Below are 25,927 nucleotides of genomic sequence, written 5' to 3'. Positions count from 1 at the left end.
ACAGCGTCGGAAAGACATCCCTCCCATACTGCAGTAAAGACTCCAGAGCATCTTTAGGATCAGGGGGAACTCTATTCTCTCCAGCTCGAAGGAGCATCACAAAATCAATAATTTTGTCATATAACTGAATTGCAACCACATCATTGTCATAATAATTTGCAACGTCTGAACATTCCTTTTTTAATTTCTCTCTTTCTTGTTCATCTTCAATCACTACTGAATTCAAGTTCAGAAGAAAAGAAAATCGGTCACTGAGTCTTTGAAGACGGACACTGCGGTCTTCAATTTCAGTTTTTAATCTGGTCACAATCTCTACCATTACCCTATTCATTTCTTCTTGTGCCGTCAATCCACTATGTCTTGCTGACTCTCCAGGCATTATTCTTCTTCTCCTTGTTCGTGCAATTGGTATTCCCCAATTTTCACAATATTCATTGGCTAAATCTATTGCATTGTGGATAATTTCGTCATTCTTCAAATTCAAGATATGAATAAGTCCTCTCAGATCACAAGAAGCTTCATGGAACCCCATTTTCGGATCCTGCAAATGTTTTGAGACTTTCTCCACTGATGATAAAACTGAGTACCAAAAATTTAATAAAGCTATAAACGGGAACTGTTGAATAGAGTTCAGTAGCGATCCTGCATCAGATTTAGTTTCCCTTGAAAATTCTCCTTCCAGCAGGTGTTGAAGGCTTGCAATAACGTTGTCACACTCTTCGTGGATTACTTGCACAGCATCATGGCTGGAACTCCATCTTGTGTCACACTGTCTTTTCACAGTCCGAGTGACAAATGATTTTAACACTTCCCAACGAGAAGTAGATGAAGAAAAAAAGTAAAGAGTTTTTCTAGAATGCCAAAAAATGTAACAACAACAGGTTGCACCTCACTTGCATGGACACAGGCCAAATTGAGGCTGTGGTTCTCGCAGTTCACAAACACAGCTTTTGGGTTAACTTCAGAATTTTTTGTTGAACACCTCCTCTCACTCCAGCCATAACTGCTGCGTTATCATATGCTTGACCACGACAGTCATTCATGGAAATTTTGTCGTCTTCCAATTTTTCCTGAATTTTATTTACCAGGCTGACTGCATCTTTCTTGTTGACTTGAAAAAATCCCAGAAATGTCTCCTTTATATCTACTTTTCTGTTTTCATCAATATGAACGTAATGCAGAATTTCAGAAACCTGATCTTCATGGGCAATATCTGGAGTTGAATCCAGCATTATGCTAAAATATTTTGCGTCCTTAATTTCGGAAATTATATTTTTCTTGACAGTTTCACCAAGAAGATTGATTATTTCGTTTTGAATTCTGTTGGACAAGTAGGTGACACTTTTTGGTTTCTCTTTCCCTCTCTGCAAGTGTTTTGCTAAGATGTCATCATATTTGGCCAAAAGTCTGATTGTTGCTAGAAAGTTTCCTGTATTTTCACTGACTGTCTCCCCTGGCTCTGATAACCCAGATATTCCTTCTCCTCGATGTCCACGATAGGCCAGATTCTGTTTTGCCAGAAAAGATATAACCTCGACAATCCGTTCAGTTATAGCTTTCCATCTTTTCTTTTCAGCAGACATTTGCTGTTGAAGTTCAGCATCTATCGTAGTTGAATGATGGAGTCGAACTGCGAGGTTCAGGTATTCCCTCATGTGAGCTCTATGAGAAGGGCTTTTCTCATGGTCAGGTATTGTGGGATTTAATTTTCTCCAAGTGGAGAAACCGTCTTCCTTTCCAAAGTTTGACACAGACGACAAATGCTCCTATGAAAACAAAAAGCAAACAAAACAGTAGCATGCTTTCCGATATGGAGAGTATAACAACCATTTTCTCTCCACAATTTCTCCGTTTGTGGAAACTTTATCAAACCACTGTTTGGAAAATGATCTCCCATCCTTCTCAGCAAATGGACCACTTTTACTCTGATATCTTTCAGGGCCATGTTGTAATATTTTCATCTTCAAATGATCTGGAATCGGTTTCTTCAAACAGCCAAAATCGCTTCTTTGCAAAAATATGCTAAAATCTTCTTTATTTTCTTCACATGGATCATCATCCTGACAACGAGACTGAGGAGAGAGAGAGTATTATGTTCTGACCGAGCTGAATCCGTATCAGAAAAATCTTTCTCTGCACCCACATCATCTTTTACTTCTCCAGGTTCTCCTACTTCTTCTTTACTTCTTTTTATCCATGCATCTAATGCCCCTCTTTGATGGGACTCTTCTTCGACTCTGGCCCTCTTTTTTTTCCTGTTCTGTGCTCCACTCGGTTGTACACGAAATACTCGTAACATTTCATTTTCTATCTCAAAAACCGTAAGACGCATGTGAAAATGGGAAGAAAATGGTAAACAATTGGTCAGTTGCAGACGGATAAACCATATTTCATTTCTTTGTTCCTTCGTATCAAATTATTTCACACTGATTCTCCACTGATAATTTGTGTGCAATTTATATCATAGACTTGCAAATTAGTGGTATCTGTATTCGAATATTAGCATGTTAAGGAATAAATGTCTCCTATTCCGAGATTAAATGCCATAGCAGTCCTCTGATCATCCAGGCTTCACTCTTACTACATCCCACATAAATATTTCATTAAATATCACCAAAAAACCTATAAAAAACATAGTTGCACCTGTTCTAGAGCTATTCACTGACCTGAGTAGGTAAAAGAACTAATCTAGATGCACAGAAAGCTGAAGAAAAGACAAGTTATGACTCGAGGAAACGCAGGAATGAACAGCCACGTCTGCTTGTTGCTTTTGATGGTTGCACCACGTACATCATGCGCATGCGTGTGGGGGGATGGGGAGAAGCACCATTTTCTCTCGACAGAAAGGGTACACCATGTTAAAGGAATAAAGGGCTAACAACTGCCTCTGCAGTGTGGTGAGCCTCCAAAAATTGATTTATCACCGCTGAAATTTTAAAATTACTATCTTATTTCCTTCTCTGGGGCAGCACGATGGCCTAGTGGTTAGCACAACCGCCTCACGGAACTGAGGTCCCAGGTTCGATCCCGGCTCTGGGTCACTGTCCGTGTGGAGTTTGCACATTCTCCCTGTGTCTGCGTGGGTTTCGCCCCCACAACCCAAAAAATGTGCAGAGTAGGTGGATTGGCCACACTAAATTGCCCCTTAATTGAAAAAAATAATTGGGTAATCTAAATTTTAAATTTAAAAAAAAAAATAAATAAAATTATTTCCTTCTCTGATTGGAAGCCCCCATCCAATGGATGCCCGGGGCCAATGCACCGTCGCCCCCCCCCCCCCCCCCCCCCCCCCTCTGCACGCCACTGTCTTTGCGTGTGGGGGTGAGACCCACCCAGCCACGGGAAGAATGTGCAAACCCCACACGGACACTGACCCGGGGCCGGGATCATACCCAGGCCCTCGGCGCCGTGAGGCAGCAATGCTAACCACCGTGCCACCCTGCCACCCAGGGGATTAGACAGTTAACATGGATTTATTAAATCCGTCTGTATCTCCTCTTCACTGCCTGCTTTCTCACCTATTTTAGTATCATCAACAAACAACAAAGAGAACAGAGAACAGTACAACACAGAAACAGGCCCTTCGACCCTCCAAGCCTGCGCCGATCACGTGTCCTATCTAGACTAACCGCCGATATCCTTCAGTACCCCTCCTGTTCATGTGTCTATCAAGATACATCTTAAAGTTTGCTAACGAATCTGCCTCAACCATCTCACTTGGCAGTGCATTCCAGGCCACCACCACTCTGTAAAAAAAACTTACCCCCACACCTCAACTGAACCTGCTCCCAGTCACCTTGAACCTGTGCCCCCTTGTCATTGTCATTTCCGCCCTGGGAAAAAGCCTCCAACTGTTCACCTTATCTATACCTCACATAATTTTCTAAACTTCTGTCAGGTCGCCCCTCAGCCTCCGTCTCTCTCGGGAGAACAATCACGGTTTATTCAATCTTTCCTCATAGCTAATACCCTCCACACCAGGCAACATCCTGGTGAACCTTTCCTGTACTCTCCCCAAAGCCTCCACGTCCTTCTGGTAGTGCGGTGACCAGAATTAGACACGGTATTCCAAATGCAACCGAACCAGTGTTTTATATGACTGTAACATAATTTACGAACTTTTATACTCGATGCCCCGTCAGATGAAGGCAAGCATGTCATATGCTTCCTTTATCACAATTTCCACCTGTGCTGCCACTTTTAAGGAACTGTGGACCTGCACGCCCCGATCTCTCTGTGTCTCTATAGTCCTGATGGTTCTACCATTTATTTTATAGTCCCACCTGAATTGGATCAACCAAAATGCATCACCTCGCATTTGACCGGGTTAAATCCCATCTGCCATCTCTCTGCCAATTTTGCAGCCTATCTATATATAACCTGCTGTTATCTCTGACAATCTTCATCACTATCCACAGCTCCTGTAATCTTCGTATCATCAGCGAACTTGCTAATCAGTTTCACCTGCAAACTTGCTAATTAGACCAGCTACATTTTCTTCCAAGTCATTTATATATATTACAAATATATATTGTGGGTGACACTGGATCTATAATGCACTTAAAACTTGGTCACAAGTCAGGTTGCGCTTACTTGAGTTCATTGGTCCTTCAGCTTTGTGTGAGTAAAGGCTGGTGATGATGCTGCACTTTGCAACACTGGTGAAATTTAATCTGTTTATTAGGAAAGGGAGTATGAGTTTTTTTGTCTGACATAGAGTTCTGATGTTGACAGTGACCAGGGCCGGAGCTGAGGTTATGAAGGAAGGTTCCCAGTGTTATTAAATGCTCAGCTCTTTGCTTCAGCTGGGCAAATGTATCCAACGTAGGCAACATGGTCAATGTACAGCGCAATGAAGTATCATTGATGTTCAATTCAAATGCTGCGTTTCAGGAATCTCTTCTGCATCAAAACCTCCTCATAGAAGGGAGGGTTACAGTTTGCACAGGAGAATTTAAAAAAGAAAGAACTATTCAGGAAGTGAGTGAAAACTCTGTTTTGACTAATGTGGGTGATTTGAGACGAATTTCAAACCACCTCCCGCTGGTCTTTTACAGCCACACCTGAAACAATGGGGCCAACACAGATTTATGAATTGAATCGCACTTCGTCAACGCTGGGTAGACTACATTTGACTAATTCTGCTCCTTCCATCTGTTGCTTCCTTGTCTTTTCCTTGTTTGAAGTGCTGCCTGCTATAACTTCCATTTTCTAATCTCCCATTGTTCGCTCATTCTAATCTGGACAAACCATCTGCAATAATGGCTTTGGCCTTTTTGACTGGTGTGGTTAAATCTCAGTCTTCGTAATGGTGATATCGCTTTTTGAAGTCTAATCCTTTTTTCCTTGAACAGCTAGATTTTAGTATTTGTAAATAGTTGGGCTTTTTGTGGAGTTATTAGCAGCAACTTTAAATATTGAGATGGTGTTCTCCTGATGAACTTGAAAAGACAATGATTTATGGTTGTGCTGATGCTGGCGTTGCTTAACTCTCTACATTACATTTATTGCCAGGTATGGGCCGTGAAGTTGAAAATCTTATTCAGGAAAACACACAGCTGCTGGAGACCAAGTAAGTCTCAGTTAAATGTGACTGCGTCCTGTTTCAGCTAAACCTGTCCGATACAGCTGTCTGCTTGGAAGTAGTTGCAGGGTTGGAAAGTGGTCCAATTGTATTATGTACAGGTGTTTCTGATTTGAAGATCATTTGTATTATTGCGGTGTTTGACAATTTTTCAATTCCTAAACTATGGTGCGTATTTTTCTAAGAATGCAGATTGCTGTGTCCACGATTGTATATTTGGAAAATGTTGGAGCACATTAAGATTTCAAGACTTTCCTGACAGTTCAATCACTTTATTCAATGAAACATATAGATCAGGAAAGTCTTCAGATTTTTCCCTGTTTTGTGCTGGGTTAGTTAGTATGCTGTTAAAGGTACAACATTTGGCCTCTGCACCCACCATCGAAGAATCAGACATTAATCATGGCAATTTTGACGAGGTAATCATGGGTAACTGACAGCTCTGGGTATCCGAACAATGTCAGGAAGGAGCTTCAGGCAAGGGATGGGAAAAAACAAGATCAAGAGCAAGTATTTAGCAAATGTAAGTAAGAGCTCAAGATCACAAGTCAATTCAGATCATTGCCTTGCTCATCTGCCCCCAAAAAACAGTTTTTATTATTAAAAAATGACTAAACTGATCCAAAGATTATTATCTTAACTTGGGAGCCAACTTTTGGTCATTTCTCATTGCATTCAGAGTTGGCCCAGACAAATGAATCTGAGTCCTACCAAGTAAGTTGGTACATATACATGGGAATGTCCTCAGCAACATTTACCTGTGGATTTAGACACACTTTCTGTTACAGTGGATATACAGATGTATTGGATACGAAGAATAGAACCTACTAGATTGGGAAGACAGCAGTGAGGTTGAGAAGTTTCATTGCTGCAGGGGTGTTGGAAGATGTTTCATGTCTTCAGAGTTCTGCATAGGCGCTGTTGATCCTAACATAAAGGGAATTGCAGCTCATGTAAAAAAATTAAATCTGGCCAATTGACAGGAAGTACCAATAATTTATGGGTTTAACACTCGCCATGTTCTTAATTCTCACTCCAGTCACAGTTTATTTGATAATTAAATGTTTATTCCACTTGACTGTTTTATATTGGTGTAAATACTAAATCCATACCTAGAATCTCTGAATGATGCCATTTTTGAGTATGCTTGTGCCAACTATCGATCACTGTCACACTGTGGGAAAAGCCACACGACTATTCTCGAAAAGGGGTGAGTAAACAGCATGGTGAAAACTAAAACCCAGAATAGAATGTCATTCTGTGGCAAAATATTTCACATCTGCAATGCAGATTCTATCAGCGGATTAAGAAAAATACAGTCGAACTTTAACCAGGTGTGATGCGCTGTGTGGCCAAGTGGATCAGGCAGCAAAAACATTATAACAAGCAATTTAATCATAATTTAATTCAGCAAGAATTAAAAATCTAACTTAATAGATCGAACCAAAGTTCAAAAGTAGTCTTGCGACAATTAGAATTTAATGCTGTTCATGTCTACCCTCTAAATTTCCAAGGAAAGGGTCGTGTGTGTCCGTTTGTGATGCTTTGAACTATAATCAATTCTATGAAAAGAAATATTAAAATCAGTGGTTTACAAACAATCATAATATTCATTCATGTTGGATAACAGAAAGGTATTCTTGAGATACTGTGCCTACAGTGCAGCAACGCATTAACCCTCTGGGAACAGCTCAGTCCCTGTTTTGAAAGATTATTGTGTAAATATTCTCATGGTGTGTTTAACAATACAAATGTATTTCCTGATAGAATCCTGGGAACACTATAAATGTAGGTTAATTTTAGCTGCTTTGGGAAGGGATTATTATAATAAAACCCTGTAAATATACATGGTTTTTATAAAGCTATACAATGACCTGAAGTGAATCTAACCGGGAAACAAATGAAAAATGAAAATCGCTTATTGTCACGAATAGGCTTCAATGAAGTTACTGTGAAAAGCCCCTAGTTTCCACATTCCGGCGCCTGTTTAGGGAGGCTGATACGGGAATTGAACCGTGCTGCTGGCCTGCCTTGGTCTGCTTTAAAAGCCAGCGATTTAGCCCAGTGTGCTAAACCAGCCCCAGGGTAAACCAGACAGGGTAAAGATAAACTATTCCCACTGGTTGGAGATTTTAAAACTAGGGGCATAGTCTAAAAGGTAGGGCTGGACCGTTCAGGAGCGATGTTAGGAAGAACTTCTAAACTCAAAGGGTGGTAGGGGTTTGGAACTCACTCCCACAAACAGCAGCTGAAGCTAGATAAGTTGTTAATTTTATATCTGAGATACGTATATTTTTATTAAACAAAGATATTAAAGAATATGAGCCAAAGACAGGTATATGGAGCTGGATCACAGATCAGCCATGATCTCATTGAATGGTGGGACAGGATCGAGGGCTAAATGGCCTACTCCTGTTCCTCTGAATCCTGTCAGAAAAACTGATTCCACTGAATGGAATTGGCGCTTGAGGAGCTCCATGGTAACAAAAAGAGGCAAACACATTTTTTCCTCCTTGGGCATTAACCGTTTTCTTTCTTTGAATGTAGGGCATGGAAATCTAAGTGAGAGAGAGAAATAAAAATTCAAGCTAGCTATTGTTGTCTTCTATGTTGATGGCTTTCTCTTCCTGATTTATTTGTTGTCTTCTTTGTGAGTGTTTGTGACATTCGTATCTTTCCAAGTGGAGAATTGTGACTGTGTCTTTGTTTTATTCTGGTGCATTATGTATAATAGGCTTCAGATTTCTTTGCTCTGGAGGTGGGAAGAGGCATAATGCTTACTCACTCCCAGCTGCTGATATCAAGGGTCAACACTCGTAGCTCTTTCTCTTCTTCCTTAATATCAATAACTCTGCAGTTATCTATCTAACGCACCTGTTCCTTTTCCTGTTTAGAAATGCACTGAATGTGGTGAAGAACGACCTGATAGCAAAGGTGGATGAGCTGACATGTGAAAAGGATGTGCTGCAGGGAGAGCTGGAGTCAGTCACACAGGCCAAACTGAAGCTGGAGGAGAAGAATAAAGACTTGGAGGAAGAGCTGAGGAAGTGAGAATTGAATTATTGTTTCCACCACCTCCATTACTTTAGTACTGAAGAGTACAGTTGTGCTAATCTTTGTGACTTTCAGTGTGACATTACTTCAGAATTTATTGGCAAAGTGCAAATTGTTATTACTGGACCATGTACTGCAATCATTTTAACAAACTCAAAATATCCTTGGACATTTGTTTTATTATCTGTCTGATGCATTTATGTTTCACAGTGTGCTTGAAGAGCCAGTAAACTAATAACCTTCTGATCCATTTATTTATAATTGCAATATTTTCTTTCAGGGTACGGTTAGAGGCTGAAGAAGCGAAGAGCAGAGCGAAGGAGGACTCTGATGAGGTAAGTAAGTAAGGTCGCTATAATCCCACATGTCCATAGGCTGCTTTCCACTTTGAGCGGGAGAGCTGATTGGTGGTTGATCACACCTCAGGCAAGGGCCAAGGCTGGGAAGGTGGGGGTCTTCATGAATAACCTCACCCGGTACTGAAATTGAACCCACGTTGTGGGCAGCACGGTAGCATGGTGGTTAGCATAAATACTTCACAGCTCCAGGGTCCCAGGTTCGGTTCCCGGCTGGGTCACTGTCTGTGCGGAGTCTGCATGTCCTCCCCGTGTGTGCGTGGGTTTCCTCCGGGTGCTCCGGTTTCCTCCCACAGTCCAAAGATGTGCGGGTTAGGTGGATTGGCCATGCTAAATTGCCCGTAGTGTCCTAAAAAGTAGGGTTAAGGGGGGGGGGGCTGTTGGGCTACGGGTATAGGGTGGATACGTGGGTTTGAGTAGGGTGATCATTGCTCGGCACAACATCGAGGGCCGAAGGGCCTGTTCTGTGCTGTACTGTTCTATGTTGTTGACCGCACTCTGCATCACAGCCCAGCTGAAAATTGCTTATTGTCACAAGTATGTAGAGATGGGGCTGGTTTAGCACAGGGCTAAATCGCTGGATTTGAAAGCATAGAACATAGAACACTACAGCGCAGTACGGGCCCTTCGGCCCTCGATGTTGCGCCGACCTGTGAAACCATCTGAAGCCTATCTGACCTACACTATTCCATTTTCATCCATATGTCTATCCAGTGACCACTTAAATGCCCTTAAAGTTGGCGAGTCTACTACTGTTGCAGGCAGGGCGTTCCACACCCCTACTACTCTCTGAGTAAAGAAACTGCCTCTGATATCTGTCCTGTATCTATCACCCCTCAATTTAAAGCTATGTCCCCTCGTGTTGGTCATCACCATCCGAGGAAAAAGACTCTCACTGTCCACCCTATCTAACCCTCTGACTATCTTATATGTCTCTATTAAGTCACCTCTCAGCCTTCTCCTCTCTAACGAAAACAACCTCAATTCCCTGAGCCTTTCCTTGTAAGACCTTCCCTCCATACCAGGCAACATCCTAGTAAATCTCCTCTGAACCCTTTCCAAAGCTTCCACATCCTTCCTATAATGTGGTGACCAGAACTGCACGCAGTACTCCAGGTGCGGCCGCACCAGAGTTATGTATAGCTGCAGCATGACCTTGTGGTTCCGAAACTCAATCCCCCTGCTTATAAAGGCAAGCACACCATATGCCTTCTTAACAGCCCTATTAACCTGGGTGGCAACTTTCAGGGATTTATGTACCTGGATGCTGAGATCTTTCTGTTCATCTACACTACCAAGAATCTTGCCATTAGCCCAGTACTCTGCATTCCTGTTACTCCTTCCAAAGTGAATCACCTCACACTTTTCCGCATTAAACTCCATCTGCCACCTCTCAGCCCAGCTCTGCAGCTTATCTATGTCCCTCTGTATCCTATAACATCCTTCAGCACTATCCACAACTCCACCGACCTTCGTGTCATCTGCAAATTTACTAACCCATCCTTCTACACCCTCTTCCAGGTCATTTATAAAAATGACAAACAGCAGTGGCCCCAAAACAGATCCTTGCGGTACACCACTAGTAACTGAACTCCAGGATGAACATTTGCCATCATCCACCACCCTCTGTCTTCTTTCAGCTAGCCAATTACTGATCCAAACCGCTAAATCACCTTCAATTCCATACTTCCTTATTTTCTGCAATAGCCTACCGTGGGGAACCTTATCAAACGCCTTACTGAAATCCATATACACCACATCAACTGCTTTACCCTCATCCACCTGTTTGGTCACCTTCTCAAAAAACTCAATAAGGTTTGTGAGGCATGACCTACCCTTCACAAAACTGTGTTGACTATCGCTTATCAACTTGTTCTTTTCAAGATGATTATAAACCCTATCTCTTATAACCTTTTCCAACATTTTACCCACAACGGAAGTAAGGCTCACAGGTCTATAATTACCAGGGTTGTCTCTACTCCCCTTCTTGAACAAGGGGACAACATTTGCTATCCTCCAGTCTTCCGGCACTATTTTTGTCGACAAAGACGACATAAAGATCAAGGACAAAGGCTCTGCAATCTCCTCCCTGGCTTCCCAGAGAATCCTAGGATAAATCCCATCTGGCCCAGGGGACTTATCTATTTTGACATTTTCCAAAATTGCTAACACCTCCTCCTTTTGAACCTCAATTCCATCTAGCCTGGTCGACTGAACCTGAGTGTTCTCCTCGACAACATTGTCTTTCTCCAGTGTAAACACTGACGAAAAATATCCATTTAACGCTTCCCCTACCTCCTCTGATTCCACACACAACTTTCCACTACTATCCTTGATTGGCCCTAATCTTACTCGAGTCATTCTTTTGTTCCTGATATACCTATAGAAAGCCTTAGGGTTTTCCTTGATCCTATCCGCCAACGACTTTTCGTGTCCTCTCCTCGCTCTTCTTAACTCTCCCTTTAGGTCCTTCCTGGCTAACTTGTAACTCTCAAGTGCCCTAACTGAGCCTTCATGTCTCATCCTAACATAAGCCGCCTTCTTCCTCTTGACAAGTGCTTCAACTTCCTTAGTAAACCACGGTTCCCTTGCTCGACAACTTCCTCCCTGCCTGACAGGTACATACTTATCAAGGACACGCAGTAGCTGTTCCTTGAAAAAGCTCCACATCCCCTGCAGTTTCCTTCCCCATCCTATATGTCCTAAATCTTGCCGAATAGCATCATAATTGCCTTTCCCTTGCCTTGTGGTATATACCTATCCCTGCCCATTGCTAAAGTAAACATAACCGAGTTGTGATCACTATCACCAAAGTGCTCACCTACATCTAAATCTAACACCTGGCCGGGTTCATTACCTAGTACCAAATCCAATGTGGCCTCGCCCCTTGTTGGCCTGTCTACATACTGTGTCAGAAAACCCTCCTGCACACACTGCACAAAAACTGACCCATCTATAGTACTTGAACTATAGTATTTCCAGTCAATATTTGGAAAGTTAAAGTCCCCCATAACAACTACCCTGTTACTCTCGCGTTACGAACACGAAGGCAGACCAGCAGCACGGTTTAATTCCCGTACCAGCCTTCCCGAACAGGCGCCGGAATGTGGCAACTAGGGACTTTTCACAGTAACTTCATTTGAAGCCTACTTGTGACAATAAGCGATTTTCTTTTCATTTCATTTGAAGTAGGCTTCAAATGAAGTTACTGTGAAAAGCCCCTCGTCGCCACATTCCGACGCCTGTTCGGGGAGGCTGGTACGGGAATTGAACCGCACAGCTGTCTAGCCAACTGTGCTAAAAAGGCCCTGTCTGATGTGGTACAGTGTTATCTCTCACTTCACCACTCCTAAACTTTTGTGTGTATTTCCATTTCCAAATTTCTTTCCCCTGTGCTGCAAACTAGTTTTGAGCCAACAGGCAGACAACTCAGTCCCACTCCTCATTTGAACCTTCTCATCAAACTGACTGTAGTCGTCATGTCCCAAAATAGCCTTTTCCCAATGTTTCCACTCCCTCTGATGAGATTTCACGTGAACAAAATTCTTTCCACGTTAGTTTCATAATGGTTATACTTTGCATGTATCCCAGAGAGAGCAGTGTACTTGGGTGGTTCACCAGCAACATTGGGAGCTGGGACAAGGAACCTGGGATCCTCCTTAATAAGTGGGGACATTTGCTTGTATTCTGTGACATTCTTCAGGGTACGAATACATTTGTGTCTGATTAGAACACCACTGAACTGGAGAAAAGCAATTTGCCATGTCTTGCTTTTTTTTATGTCTTTTGGGAAAAAAAGAGTGATGTTCCTACTGCTCAGAGAAAGCGGTTTACCCGTGTGGAGATGGCCCGTGTTCTCATGGAACGTAACCAGTATAAGGAGAGGTTGATGGAACTGCAGGAAGCTGTGCGATGGACAGAGATGATCCGGTATGAGTTGTCCAACTGGAAAAATATTCTCAATTTTGTATTGTTTCTTTCTAACCTGCTTCAGCCGGAAGCTAAATCCTGTTTGTTTGTTTGTGTACCTTCTGTTTTTAGTGCCTCGAGAGAAAACCCATCCATTCAGGAGAAAAGGAAATCCACCATTTGGCAGTTGTAAGTCCCCAGTTTTAATTCTAACTGTATTGGTCACACAGCTGATGTTGGGGTTAGATGTCAAATCTGCACTGGAGAGGAAAGAAATGAAAACAAATCTACATGCCAAGTCTGAAATGGGCAAACATTCTGTAGACCCTTTTTCTATTGTGTGCAGTTTGTCTACTGAAGTTTGCTCATGTGCGTGTGTTCAGTCGGAGCACAGGGTGATCCCATATTTACTTGCAATGGGAACCTGCGAGCTATCTGGGCTCTGAGTGGATCCCATGAGCATTTTGTTGACTGTTGCTCACATACAGGTTGCCACATTCCACTGATCTGCATTTGCATAGTTTTTATTCTTACTGGTATGACTGAAGCGATACACACACAGCAAGGGCCAGTGAAATGAGGTTCATGCTGATTGCTCACAACATTGACTGTGAGATCCCTATGCTCCCTCTGTGACCAAAGTGTAAATATTTAATTTGCTTTTGCCATTTGAAGCTGACAGTTCTATTCCTATATGAATGATTAAACATTTTCTATAACTCATGAAATATTTGGTGTGTATTAAATGTATTTAATCTAATTCATAGGGTCATGGTTAGTGATCAAGCCTGATTTCAATCTTGTGGCCCACTGAGATGAAGAAGGGCCACTCATGCAGCCCACTCACTAGCTGAGGTTGCCCATCACTGTTTACATGGATGGACAAATGCCACTGATGACATTTATTCCAATGTCCACATTTTCCAATATGAAGTGGGAATAATAATAATAATACTCGCTTATTGTCACAAGTAGGCTTCAATGAAGTTACTGTGAAAAGCCCCTAGTCACCACATTCCTACGCCTGTTCAGGGAAACTGGTACGGGAATTAAACCCGCGCTGCTGCCTTGTTCTGCATTACAAGTCAGCTGTTTAGCCCACTGTGCTAAACTGGGTCAAGTTAACCTGTAATTGTTACATTTGCTCCTAGCTGTTCCCCACTCCCCTGAATAGATCCAATCACCAGTCACGTGGGTGAAATTGATCTTATTCCCATCTCAACACCAGCTAGATGAAATGGCTTGTGAAGACGCAAAAATTGGCACAGGCACATTTGGAGGTTGAAATGGTTCTTCTATAGACACCCATGATCCCTCTGCTCCCACTGTACAATATCTAACATCCTCCTCAATTACTTTTTTGCCACCTTATAAAGTGTTTGGACTCGTTAATATTTTCAATGCAATAATTCTCTTAGACAAAAACAATGTGAGTTATTATTGAATTATTAATTACTTATTTTCATTTTTTTCATGTTCCCTGTTGGTATTCATCTTCAGCCTGTGGGTAATTTGTTGTGATTGTTGTTTTGGTTTCTTCTTTGACTCTAACTGTAACCTGCATTTAGTAGTCGTGTGTTTCTGTTATGTTAGGGTTATGCCAGAGCACCTCTAACTCGTGGGCAGTGAAGGCTGGGTTTGCCTGGGGTGTGGTGGCTTGTTCATGGCAATAGTACAGACTTTTCTAAAGAAAAAGAACAAAGTTGTATTCTGTTTTTCAAACGCTTCAGCTCATTTTTCAAAAGCATGTTTTATTTTAATGTGACTGTGTGGAAGAGCAGTGTGTGAAAGATTGGCTTTCAGAGGCTGTGCTGTCAATCACTGGAACATTGGGCCTATTTTATATTTGCCATAGAAAAGCTTACATTAATCAAAATTTTGCAATAAATTCTCCACCTGTGTATAGTTTTTCTAATGCTAATTTGTAAAACTCTTGAGTTTGCAGAAAGGTGTGGTGAACATCAGCAATAAGATTCAAAGTGACCGTTTGAGTTTAATAACTTCACCTGTTGCTGTTGTCCTATAATCTGAGTTTAGGTACAATTAAAGGGCCGATCTGTTAAATTCCCACCACAGCAGTGTGAGAATTCAATAAAAATTGGGAATAAAATGCTTGTATCAAGTAAATTGAACATGAAGCTTTCTGATCATCGTAAACAGATTCAGTGATATCGAGAAGGAAACTTGCCTTCCTTACCTGATCTGGGCCTTTGGGTGACCCCAGTCTTGCGATTTCCCTGTTGACTCTTGATTGATTCTGAAGAGATTTGCAAAGCACTCTGTCATATTCATTGGTTCAAGAAGGCAGCCAAAAATGGACAATAAATGCCGGCCTTGTAGTGATGTCCCGATTCTGAACTTAAAATTTTCAAGACATTAAAGGCGTGATTCAGCGGACATAAACCAAAGTTTTGGGCGCGTTTAAGGAGGTGTTTCTCCGCGGCTGCGGGACTGAGATTCACTTCGCTATTCGCCGGGTACTTTCTCCCTGCCAAGCACACACTTCAGTGGATTTCCTGCACTGGGGAACTGAGCTCAGCAGCAGGACCGATTCTTCACAGTTTGAGGCGTCATTTTGAACAGCAGCTCCAATCTCTACCTCACCTCCCCGCTCCATACCATTTCATGGCCCCTGGGAAATCCCCCGCCACCCCCTCCTAATGGGCAAGGCCTGACCCCTGACAGTGCCCAAACCCCCCCCGGCAACATTAAATGGAATTGTGACCATTTTGCTAAGCTGTTCCTGTGCGCAGCTCAACAGAATCGGTGGGGATTCTTGCGTCTCAGGAAAATCAACTAGGCCCAATGAATTCCACCCCAAAGACTCTCTTTGATTCTTTGTGTTCCACGTGTACTTTGGGGGTATAAAAAGGTACTTAAACATTTGTGTAGGTATTTGCTAACCCAACCTAACCACATTTCTCTGCACACTGAGGCACATTGTCAGACTTGCTGGGAAACTTTGTCGCAGATTTTCATATTCTTCCCCTGGAAGCCCTCTATTCACTTCAATAGGTGGAAATTTGCATGCAGGTGAGCCCACCAGTGAAGAGCCTAACCGCTTTGTCTTTGCAGCTTCACAAATGGTGCCAGGGATGTTCCTCAGGATGGACAGACATGCATGCAGCAATAGAGTGAGCACAGGAGGTTGAGAGATGATCTAACCGAGGCCTTCATATTGATACGAAAGAGAAAATGCTGGAAAATCTCAGCAGGTCTGGCAGCATCTGTAGGGAGAGAAAAGAGCTAACGTTTCGAGTCCGATGACTCTGTCATATTGATAAAGGGTTACACTCGTGTAAATATGAAGAAACTATCCTCTGGTGGGGGAATCCAGAACAAGCAGGTGCAATGTTAAAATTCGAGCTAGGCTGTTAGTAATATCTAGCTACATTTCACTGAATGATGGAACAAACTCGAGACTTCAATGACCTACTCCTGTTCAAGTTCACAATACCTAGAAGTCTTCCCCAAAGTGTGGTGGTGGGAGTGTAGTGTCACTTGAAATTTTCAGTAGAACGGATAGTTTTTTTTGTTGGCAAGAAATATTAACTTCAATTGTCCACTGTTGTTTTATCAGACATGATCCATTCATTTGAATGCTGGCATGGGCTGCTCTTGTCCCTGTTAAACCCCTGTCTCTGTTAAACCCCTGTCAAAAATATTGGTGCACTTTCAACAATTTGTTCTTTTGAGGGTGCTAAATAACCTCACCACACTTTCCCACTAGTTCAGCTGCTTGGGACTATACAGAGCTGTCACTCACTGGGTCAAAGTCCTGGAGCCCCCTTCCTAACAGCACTTTGGATGTCCTTACAGCACGTGAACTATAGCAGTTCAAGAAGGCAGCACAACACCACCACCTCGAGGCCATTTGGGGATAAATGCTGGCCTTGCCAGCGATGTCCATGAAAAGTAAAAATAAAGACGAGGAAGACCGCCAATACTGTTTCTGGTCCAAGTTATGTTAGCTGACCTCAGCAGTGTTGGTGTGATTGACCTTGGTATTCCTGAGTTAGGGAGGGAAGGTCCAACAGATCACCTCCAACTTAGCCCTCCTGCATCTTCTGGAAAATGTGTGAAGATGCTGAGTGAGGCTGTGTCACCATTCCTCTCTTCCCTCGTGTCAAATAGCCTGCTGGCGGTCAGATTTACTTGGAGGAAGGACCATACGTAGCCAGCATCTGTGGAAGTGTACCCCAGTATTACCTATGGAAGAATATTCCAGCACAGGGACACTACAGCCTGAGATCAGGGCAGAGGGGTGGAAGAATATTTTGGCCGTTTGATTGTTAGCACTGAAATTCAAATTCTACAATTCCAAGTGAAAGTTTCTTGCCCCGAAATACCTGATTCGAAAATGTAGACATGTCTGTATTTTTTTAAAATTCATTAAGGTAATGTGGACATCACTGACAATGTCAATATTTATTGCCCATCTCTTATACTAGCATAGCCAGCGAAGTCCATATCCCTTGAACGAATAAAAAAAAATGCCCTTGAGAAAGTAACCACATCCTTGAACTGCTGCAGTCCACGTGGTGTAGGTACATCTGCAGTGCTGTCAGAGAAGGAGTACCCAGTGACCGGAGGAACGCTGATATATTTCCAAGTGAGGATGGTGTGTAGCTTGGGAGGGAAACTTGCCGGTGGTGTCCCTCTAGATGATGGGGATTGCTGGTTTGACCAGTGATGTTGAAGGAACCGTGGCAAGTTGCTGCAGTGCAGGACAAAATGATAGTTTGGGGTAGCTGGGCATGGGAGAGGGGAGGGAGGAAGTGCCCTGAGTGTGTGCAGTTTGAAATATAAAATTAGGCCAAATGAACCCACAGAATATTGGTTTTATCTGCATGTGAATGAGAAATGGATACAGCCAAAGCAGACTGGATTCAGAGGTCCTTGAGGACAGTATGTACACACTTTTTGCAGTGATCTCGGCATGTATTGAATTTCCATTTCTGTTTCTCCCTTATTTTGATTCTTTGCCTTTAATTCATCCTCCAGTTTTAGCCGTTTGTTCAGTCCATCCAGTACGACAACTAAGAAACCCATCCCACCAGTCAACGTGAAGTACAATGCGCCAACCTCGCACATCACACCTGGAGTGGTTAAGAAGAGAAGTGGTGCTTTATCTCAGTTGCCGAGTGACAAGTCGAAGGCTTTTGATTTCCTTAATGAAGAGTAAGTTTTACTATATTTGTAAGATATATTGCTTTGTGCACCCATCTCCCCCCCCCGAAAGTACTGATGCATGCTCTGGTAGGTTTCCTTCAGCATGGGAATCTGGCTAAAGTGACCATTCTCTGAATCTGAACGTAGGTATGAGTATTTGCATAATTTTGGCTTGGGACTGTATTGTGGGTGAATCTGAGCCTGTCATTATTTGACTTCCCAGCCCACGTACTTTCTAGAAAAAAATCATTGGGCAGCGATTTGCATCCCTAGATTTGTTTTTTAAATTTAGAGTACACAATTATTTTTTGTTCCAATAAAGGGGCAATTTTACCGTGGCCAATCCACATACCCTGCACATCTTTTTGGGTTTAGGGGTGAGACCCACACAGACACGGGGAGAATGTGCAAACTCCACACGGACAGTGGCCCAGAATCGGGATCGGACCCGGTCCTCGGCGCCGTGAGGCAGCAGTGCGCCACCATGCCGCCAGGGAGATTTACATCCCCAGAGGATAACGCTTTCCTCCCGTTTCCTACTATGGGGTCATTTGCAGAAGCCCAATGAGATCAGTAAATTTAATGCAGGCTAGGGATCAAACCTCTGAACTTTCTTTGTGTATTGCTCCGTTATTCACCATCTTATTCAATTATAAGAAATTAGTAAAGGTCCCAAGAACCATTGCACAGAATAAAGGTGGCACAATGGTTAGCTCTGCTCCCTCACTGCGACAGGGAGCCGGGTTCAATTTCAGCTTAGAGTGACTGTGGAGTTTGCACGGTCTCCCGGTATCTGCGTGGGTTTCCTCTGGCCGCTACGGTTTCATCCCACAGTCCAAAAATTGTGCAGATTAAATGGATTGGCCTTGATAAATTGTCCCTTAGTGACCAAAGTTGTGCAGGTTTTGAAGGATTAAAAGAATAGATTTACATTACCCTATAATAGGGTATAAATATTCAGGTTAGCAATTCACTGATATGAGTAAAAGTTGAGAACATAGATCATAGAATTTACAGTGCAGAAGGAAGCCATTCGGCCCATTGAGTCTGCACCGACTCTTGGAAAGACCACCTTACCTAAGCCCACACCTCCATCCTATCCCCATAACCCAGTAACTCCACCCAACACTAAGGGCAATTTTGGACACTAAGGGCAATTTATCATGGCCAATCCACCTAACTTGCACATCTTTGGACTGTGGGAGGAAACCGGAGCACCAGGAGGAAACCCACGCACCACACGGGGAGAATGTGCAGACTCCGCACAGACAGTGACCCAAGCCGGGAATCGTACCTGGGATCCAAGAGCTGTGAAGCAATTGTGCTAACCACTATGCTACAGTGCTTGGTCACTGTCCGTGTGGAGTTTGCACATTCTCCCCATGTCTGCGTGGGCCTCACCACCACAGCCCAAAGATGTGCAGGCTATGTAGATTGGCCATGCTAAATTGCTCCTTAATTGGAAAAGAAAAGAATTGGGCACTTCAAATTTATGAAATTTAAAAAAGTGCTGACCATGACTTGAGAGGCAGCATGCCGGCACAGTGGTTAGCAGTCACAGTGCCAGGGACCTGGGTTCAATTCTGACCTTGGTTCACTCTGTATGGAGTTTGCACGTTCTCCCAGTGTGTGCGTGGGTTTACTCTGGGTGCTCTTGTTTCCTCCCACAGTCCAAAGATGTGCAGGTTAGGTGGATTGGCCATGATAAAATTGCCCATTAGTGTTCAGGGATGTGCAGGTCAGATGAGGTTACGGGGATAGGGCAGGGGAGTGGGCCTAGATAGGGGGCTCTTTCAGAGAGTCAGTGTGGTCTCAGTGAGCCACATGGTAGCCTCCTACACTTTAGGGGTTCTATGGTTTTCCACACTAAAAATGAGTTTGCAGGTGAGGAGTCCAAAGTGTGACCTACAGTCTCTATCATGGATGGAACAGATAGTGGTTGGAGGAGCACTCCTTTTGTGATCCGCGCTTGGCTTCAGCTTGCTCTTGGCAATGAAACTTGAGGTGTTCACCTCCTTACTGGATGCTTTTCATCCTCTTCAGGTGGTCTTTGGCCAGGGATTCATAAATGTCAGTTTTCATGAAGGTTTTGATGGTGTTATTGAAGTGCTTCACCTGCCCTCCAGAGCGAGCTTGCTGTGTTGAAGCTCCTTGTAAAGTGCTTGTTTTGTGAGTTTCCTGTCAGGCATGCGGATGATGTGCCCCCCCAGTGGAACAAAGAACAAAGAAAAGTACAGAACAGGAACAGGCCCTTTGGCCCTCCAGGCCTGCGCCGACCATGCTGCCCGTCTAAATTAATATCTTCTGCACTTCCAGGGTCCGTATCCTTCTATTCCCATCCTATTCGTTTATTTGTCAAGATGTTCCTTAAACGTCACTATCGCCCCTGCTTCCACCACCTCCTCCGGCAGCGAGTTCCAGGCACCCACTACCCTCTGTGTAAAAAAAAAAAAAAACTTGCCTCGTGCATCTCCTCTAAACCTTTCCCATCGCACCTTAAACCTATGCCCCCTAGTAATTGACCCCTCTGCCCTGGGAAAAAGCCTCTGACTATCCACTCTGTCTATGCCCCTCATAATTTTGTAGACCTCTATCAGGTCGCCCCTCAACCTCCATCGTTCCAGTGAGGACAAACCAAGTTTATTCACCCTCTCCTCATAGCCAGCACCCTCCATACCAGGCAACATCCTGGTAAATCTCTTCTGCACCCTCTCTAAAGCCTCCACATCCTTCTGGTAGTGTGGCGACCTGAATTGAACACTATACTCCAAGTGTGGCCTCACTAAGGTTCTATTCAGCTGCAACATGACTTGCCAATTTTTATACTCAATGCCCAGACCAATGAAGGCAAGCATGCCGTATGCCTTCTTGACTACCTTCTCCATCTGTGTTGCCCCCTTCAGTGACCTGTGGACCTGTACACCTCGATCCCTCTGACTGTCAATACTCTTGAGGGTTCTACCATTCACTGTATATTCCCTCCCTGCATTAGACCTTCCAAAATGCATTACCTCACATTTGTCCGGATTAAACACCATCTGCCATCTCTCCGCCCAAGTCTCCTAACGATCTAAATCCTGCAGTATCCTTTGACCGTCCTCATCGCTATCCGCAATTCCACCAACCTTTGTGTCGTCTGCAAACTTACTAATCAGACCAGTTACATTTTTCTCCAAATCATTTATATATACCACGAACAGCAAAGGTCCCAGCATTGATCCCTGCAGAACACCACTCGTCACAGCCCTCCAATCTGAAAAGCACCCTTCCATTGCTACTCTCTGCCTTCTTTGACCTAGCCAGTTCTGTATCCATCTTGCCAGCTCACCCTTGATTCTGTGTGACTTCACCTTTTGTACCAGTCTGCCATGAGGGACCTTGTCAAAGGCCTAACTGAAGTCCTTATAGACAACATCCCCCTACCTGCATCAATCATCGTTGTTACCTTCTCAAAAAACTCAAGTTAGTGAGACAGGACCTCCCCTTCATAAAACCATGCTGCCTCTCACTATACTTCCATTTGCTTCCAAATGGGAGTAGATCCTATCTCGAAGAATTCTCTCCAGTAATTTCCCTACCACTGACGTAAGCCTCACCGGCTTGTAGTTCCCTGGATTATCCTTGCTACCCTTCTTAAACAAAGGAACAACATTGGCTATTCTCCAGTCCTCCAGGACATCACCTGAAGACAGTGAGGATCCAAAGATTTCTGTCAAGGCCTCAGCAATTTCCCCTCTTGCTTCCTTCAGTATTCTGGGGAATTATCCACCTTAATATTTTTCAAGACGCCCAACAGCTCGTCTTTTTGGATCTCAATCTTTGGAGCTGATAGAGCATTGTTAATGCTTTGATGCTGGGGATGTTAGCCTGGGAGACCACACTGATGTTGGGAGTGCCTATCCTGCCAATTGGTTTGCAGGATCTTGTGGAGGCAGCGCTTCTTCAGGGTTTGAGGTGCCTGCTGTACACCGACCATTTTATGAGCCATATAGGAGGATGGAGAGAAATACTGCTATGTAAACCATGAACGTGGCGCCATGTCTGAGGTCCGGGTCTTAAAAGACTTTTCCTGAGATGACTGAAGGCTGCACTGCCACACTGAAGATGGTGTTGAACCTCGTCAATGTCTGCCTTCTCGGGTATGGAAAGTAGTCCACATTGTCCAAAGCCTCGTCATTGATTTTGATAACGAGGGGGGCAGTTGGTCAGGGTCATGTGTTGCATGTCATCATGGAGCAGGCGCAGGATGGTGACAAACCTTTGGGGGCAGTCGAAATGGAGGAGGATGCTCCATAATCCTTCGTGGTTGGCAGTGCTGAAGGCCTTTGTGAGTCAAAGAAGGCCATGTACAAGGTTGGTGCTGTCCCCTGCGTTTCTCTTGCAGTTGGCACATGGTGGAAATCATGTCCATTGTGCTCCTTTAGTGAGTGGAATCCACATTGCAACTCTGGGAAGAGCTATTCAACCACAGGGAGAAGGCAATTAAAGAGGACTCTTCCTATGGCCGACTGCAGGGAAATTCCTCTGTAGTTCTTGCCTACAGACTTGTCACTTTTCTAATGGTCGTGATTACAACATCTCTAAGCTCTCCTGGCATGTTCTCCTTCCAGTTAGGGAATTTAGGTCATATATTTACACCAATATTGCTTCTCTGCCATGTGTTAGTGCTTCTGCGGGGATTCAATCTGTTCCTGAAACCTTGCCCTTTAGCTGTCAGATGGTCTTTTCCACCTCATGCCAGGTTAGGGCTGTGCTGTGATGGTGGCGTGTGGCATGCTGCGCGATGGAGTACTGAAGACTAAGTCTCGGTAAAAGAGATCTTCAGAGTGCTCCTTCCAGCTGGTGCTGACTGCCTCTCTGTCCTTGATGAGCACCTCTCCATTCTTGGCCAGCAGTGGGATGGTGCCTTGGGTGCTTCGGCCATAGGTGGTCTTGACTGCGCTCAAGAAACCTTGTGCATCATGGGTCCCGGCTAACTGCTGGATCTCCTGTGCTTTCTTCATCCGCCATCTGTTCTTTTGGTTTTCTGTCTTTTCTGCAGGACCTCAGCTGTCGGCCATCCACATCTGCTTTCATGCTTTCGAGTTGTGTTGCTTTTGCAGGTTCAGAAAAGCCTTGCACTCATTAGCTCCTGGATCTCCTAGCTGTTCTCATCAAATCAGTCTTGGGTTTTCCTGGTCGAATGACCAAGCTTCCCTTTGCAGGCACTGATTATGGAGGCCTTGAGGGCAGGCCAGGCTCTGTGGACACTGCGTCTCTGGGTCACTAGGAGTGGCCAGGTTGGCAGTGGGTGCTGGCTGAATTGGGCTCTCTTATCAGGGTCTTTGACCACCTCCGTATTGAGGCTGAGAATCTGTGATCTGAAGGAAGTTGGATTTGTGCTGAATCAGGAATGAAGATGGTGCTGGTTGCTGATTTGGGAAGCTTATTGATATGGAGAAGGAAGAGAGAGTGAGGAATGAGCCCTCAGAAACTTCCTGAGTAATGACCTGAGCATAAATCAACAACTAGCACATATAGAATGGTTTTGAAAACCTTGATGTAGTTTTAGTTGGAGGCTACATGATGGCTGCCTAGTGTCTGATCTTGTCAGAAATTGATGTCCAAGATAACCAGAGAGGATTTTCCAAACTATTCAAAGAAGTAAGAGTTTCTGTGGTGGGCAGCATTGATTACAAAATCACCAATGGAGTGACCATGCTGAAAACCTGGCAGCTGGCCATGGATTAATAGAGAACTTCCAAGGTTCAGAATTAACATCAGAGCCTGTAATTGCAAAGACCAAATCAATGGCAGGGCCAGAAGAATTTGGAGTGGGGCAGATTGCAAACATGGTGTGAAATGTGGAGGCACATATGTTGAGGGTGATGGGAGGGATACCATTAGGAGCAGTAATACAAGGACCAGTTGCTGAATGTACTGCCATAGAGCTGTGTCTCTTTTCTTCTAAATTTACAACTTGTCTCTTTGCACACAGTGGTATCCTTAGGTTTGCAATATAGTTTCCCACACATAATGTTGATACTCTGTCAGAGTTGTCAAATAGATGCTCAATGCTTCTATACGTCAGCGGGGTTTGGATCAGCGATTTGCCCGGTAGCCTCAAGAGGGTATTTGCATTTCTGTTTCACCAGGAAAAAGAGGGAATTCTAGATAATGGTTAAAGAATTTTAAAATATTAGCTTATGCATGCACAAAGTTGAAATGGTGAATCAGCAGTTGTATTGTGTAATTATTGTTATTTGTTAGTGGCAGTGAGAATACTTCAGCCACACGAAGGGAACAGAAGAGGGAGCAGTATCGTCAGGTCAAGGCTCATGTACAGAAAGACGATGGCCGAATTCAGGCCTATGGTTGGAGTCTGCCTCCGAAATTCAAACAGGTAACACTTCAGTCTTTTTTTTCCCTGAAGGTTATGTTCCCCACAATTAACTTTTCTGCAATTGAAGATGTTATTGCTTACTGTTGCTCTTGTTGTGTTGTTTGCCTTCGGTGCCAAATATATCGAGTACCTGGGGCTTGAAATCAAGGAAAACCTGACTCCCGTTAAAAATGTGGTTGGCTGCTGGATGTTTTCATCCTTAAACTTTACCTAGTTTGGACAACAAATGCAAAAAACACATGTTGATATCAAAATGTCTGAATTGGCCCAGGCTGTTCCAAATTTCTGAATTGTTCATGTGTGATTGTGACTAGTGAACTGCTTCCACACATTCAGGAAATGTTATCATTCACATGAACTCAGCTGGATTGCTCACTCCTTTAAATACAGTGAATAAATAGAAAGATGTGCTGAGTTTGAATTTAACAGATCTGTTAAAATATCCCTGTGTATTGTACTCCTGTAGTGCTGTCTTACAGCACAAGAGACCCAGGTTCAATTCTGGTCTTGGGGCACTGTCTATGGAGTTTGCATGTTCTCCCCGTGTCTGCATGGGTTTCCTCCGGATGCTCCGGTTTCTTCCCACAGTCCAAAAGATGTGCAGGTTAAGTGGGGTTATGAGGATAGGGCAAGGGAATAGTCCCAGATGGGGTGCTTTTTCAGAGGGTTGGTGCCGACTCAGTGGGCCGTATGGCCTCCTCTCGCACTTTTGGAATTCTATGTCAAGGTGTAGGCCCTTCCGAAGAGAAAGGTTGGGAATACATTTATAAAACAGTTGAGGCTATTTTCTTCCCTGTTAACTGATTCAAAAATTCATTGCAGTGCCATCTCAGACTGTTCAAGAACCATACACGGAGAAACTCCGATGTTCGGATTTCGGCAACCGTTTACAGCCATTCATCCCAGAATGCAGATTTCAATCCTCCAATTCTGGTTACTTATATATCATAAGAACTAGGAGCAGGAGTAGGCCATCTGGCCCCTCGAGCCTGCTCCGCCATTCAGTGAGATCATGGCTGATCTTTTGTGGACTCAGCTCCACTTTCCGGCCTGAACACCATAACCCTTAATCCCTTTATTCTTCAAAAAACTATCTATCTTTACCTTAAAAACATTTAATGAAGGAGCCTCAACTGCTTCACTGGGCAAGGAATTCCATAGATTCACAACCCTTTGGGTGAAGAAGTTCCTCCTAAACTCAGTCCTAAATCTACTTCCCCTTATTTTGAGGCTATGCCCCCTAGTTCTGCTTTCACCCGCCAGTGGAAACAACCTGCCCACATCTATCCTATCTATTCCCTTCATAATTTTAAATGTTTCTATACGATCCCCCCTCATCCTTCTAAATTCCAACGAGTACAGTCCCAGTCTACTCAACCTCTCCTCGTAATCCAACCCCATCAGCTCTGGGATTAACCTAGTGAATCTCCTCTGCACACCCTCCAGTGCCAGTACGTCCTTTCTCAGGTA

General features: G+C 43.7%; 1 protein-coding gene across 7 annotated transcripts in view; it reads left to right on the top strand.

Moving 5' to 3' along the window:
* LOC119952974 (C-Jun-amino-terminal kinase-interacting protein 4-like) overlaps positions 1–25,927 on the top strand; it is a 262,841-nt gene that overhangs the window by 186,401 nt on the left and 50,513 nt on the right. For all 7 annotated transcript variants that reach the window (XM_038776641.1, XM_038776637.1, XM_038776640.1 and 4 more), the window contains 7 exons: positions 5,515–5,572; positions 8,479–8,631; positions 8,919–8,973; positions 12,794–12,924; positions 13,036–13,092; positions 17,908–18,084; positions 24,325–24,457. In XM_038776641.1, coding sequence (XP_038632569.1) covers positions 5,515–5,572; positions 8,479–8,631; positions 8,919–8,973; positions 12,794–12,924; positions 13,036–13,092; positions 17,908–18,084; positions 24,325–24,457 — 764 coding nt within the window. The remainder of the gene's footprint in view (positions 1–5,514; positions 5,573–8,478; positions 8,632–8,918; positions 8,974–12,793; positions 12,925–13,035; positions 13,093–17,907; positions 18,085–24,324; positions 24,458–25,927) is intronic.

Source organism: Scyliorhinus canicula, chromosome 18 (assembly GCF_902713615.1).
Source record: "Scyliorhinus canicula chromosome 18, sScyCan1.1, whole genome shotgun sequence".
In the NCBI taxonomy this organism is placed as follows: domain Eukaryota; kingdom Metazoa; phylum Chordata; class Chondrichthyes; order Carcharhiniformes; family Scyliorhinidae; genus Scyliorhinus; species Scyliorhinus canicula.
The sequence above is the reverse complement of the archived record's forward strand: the minus strand, read 5'-3'. Positions and strand labels throughout refer to the sequence as shown.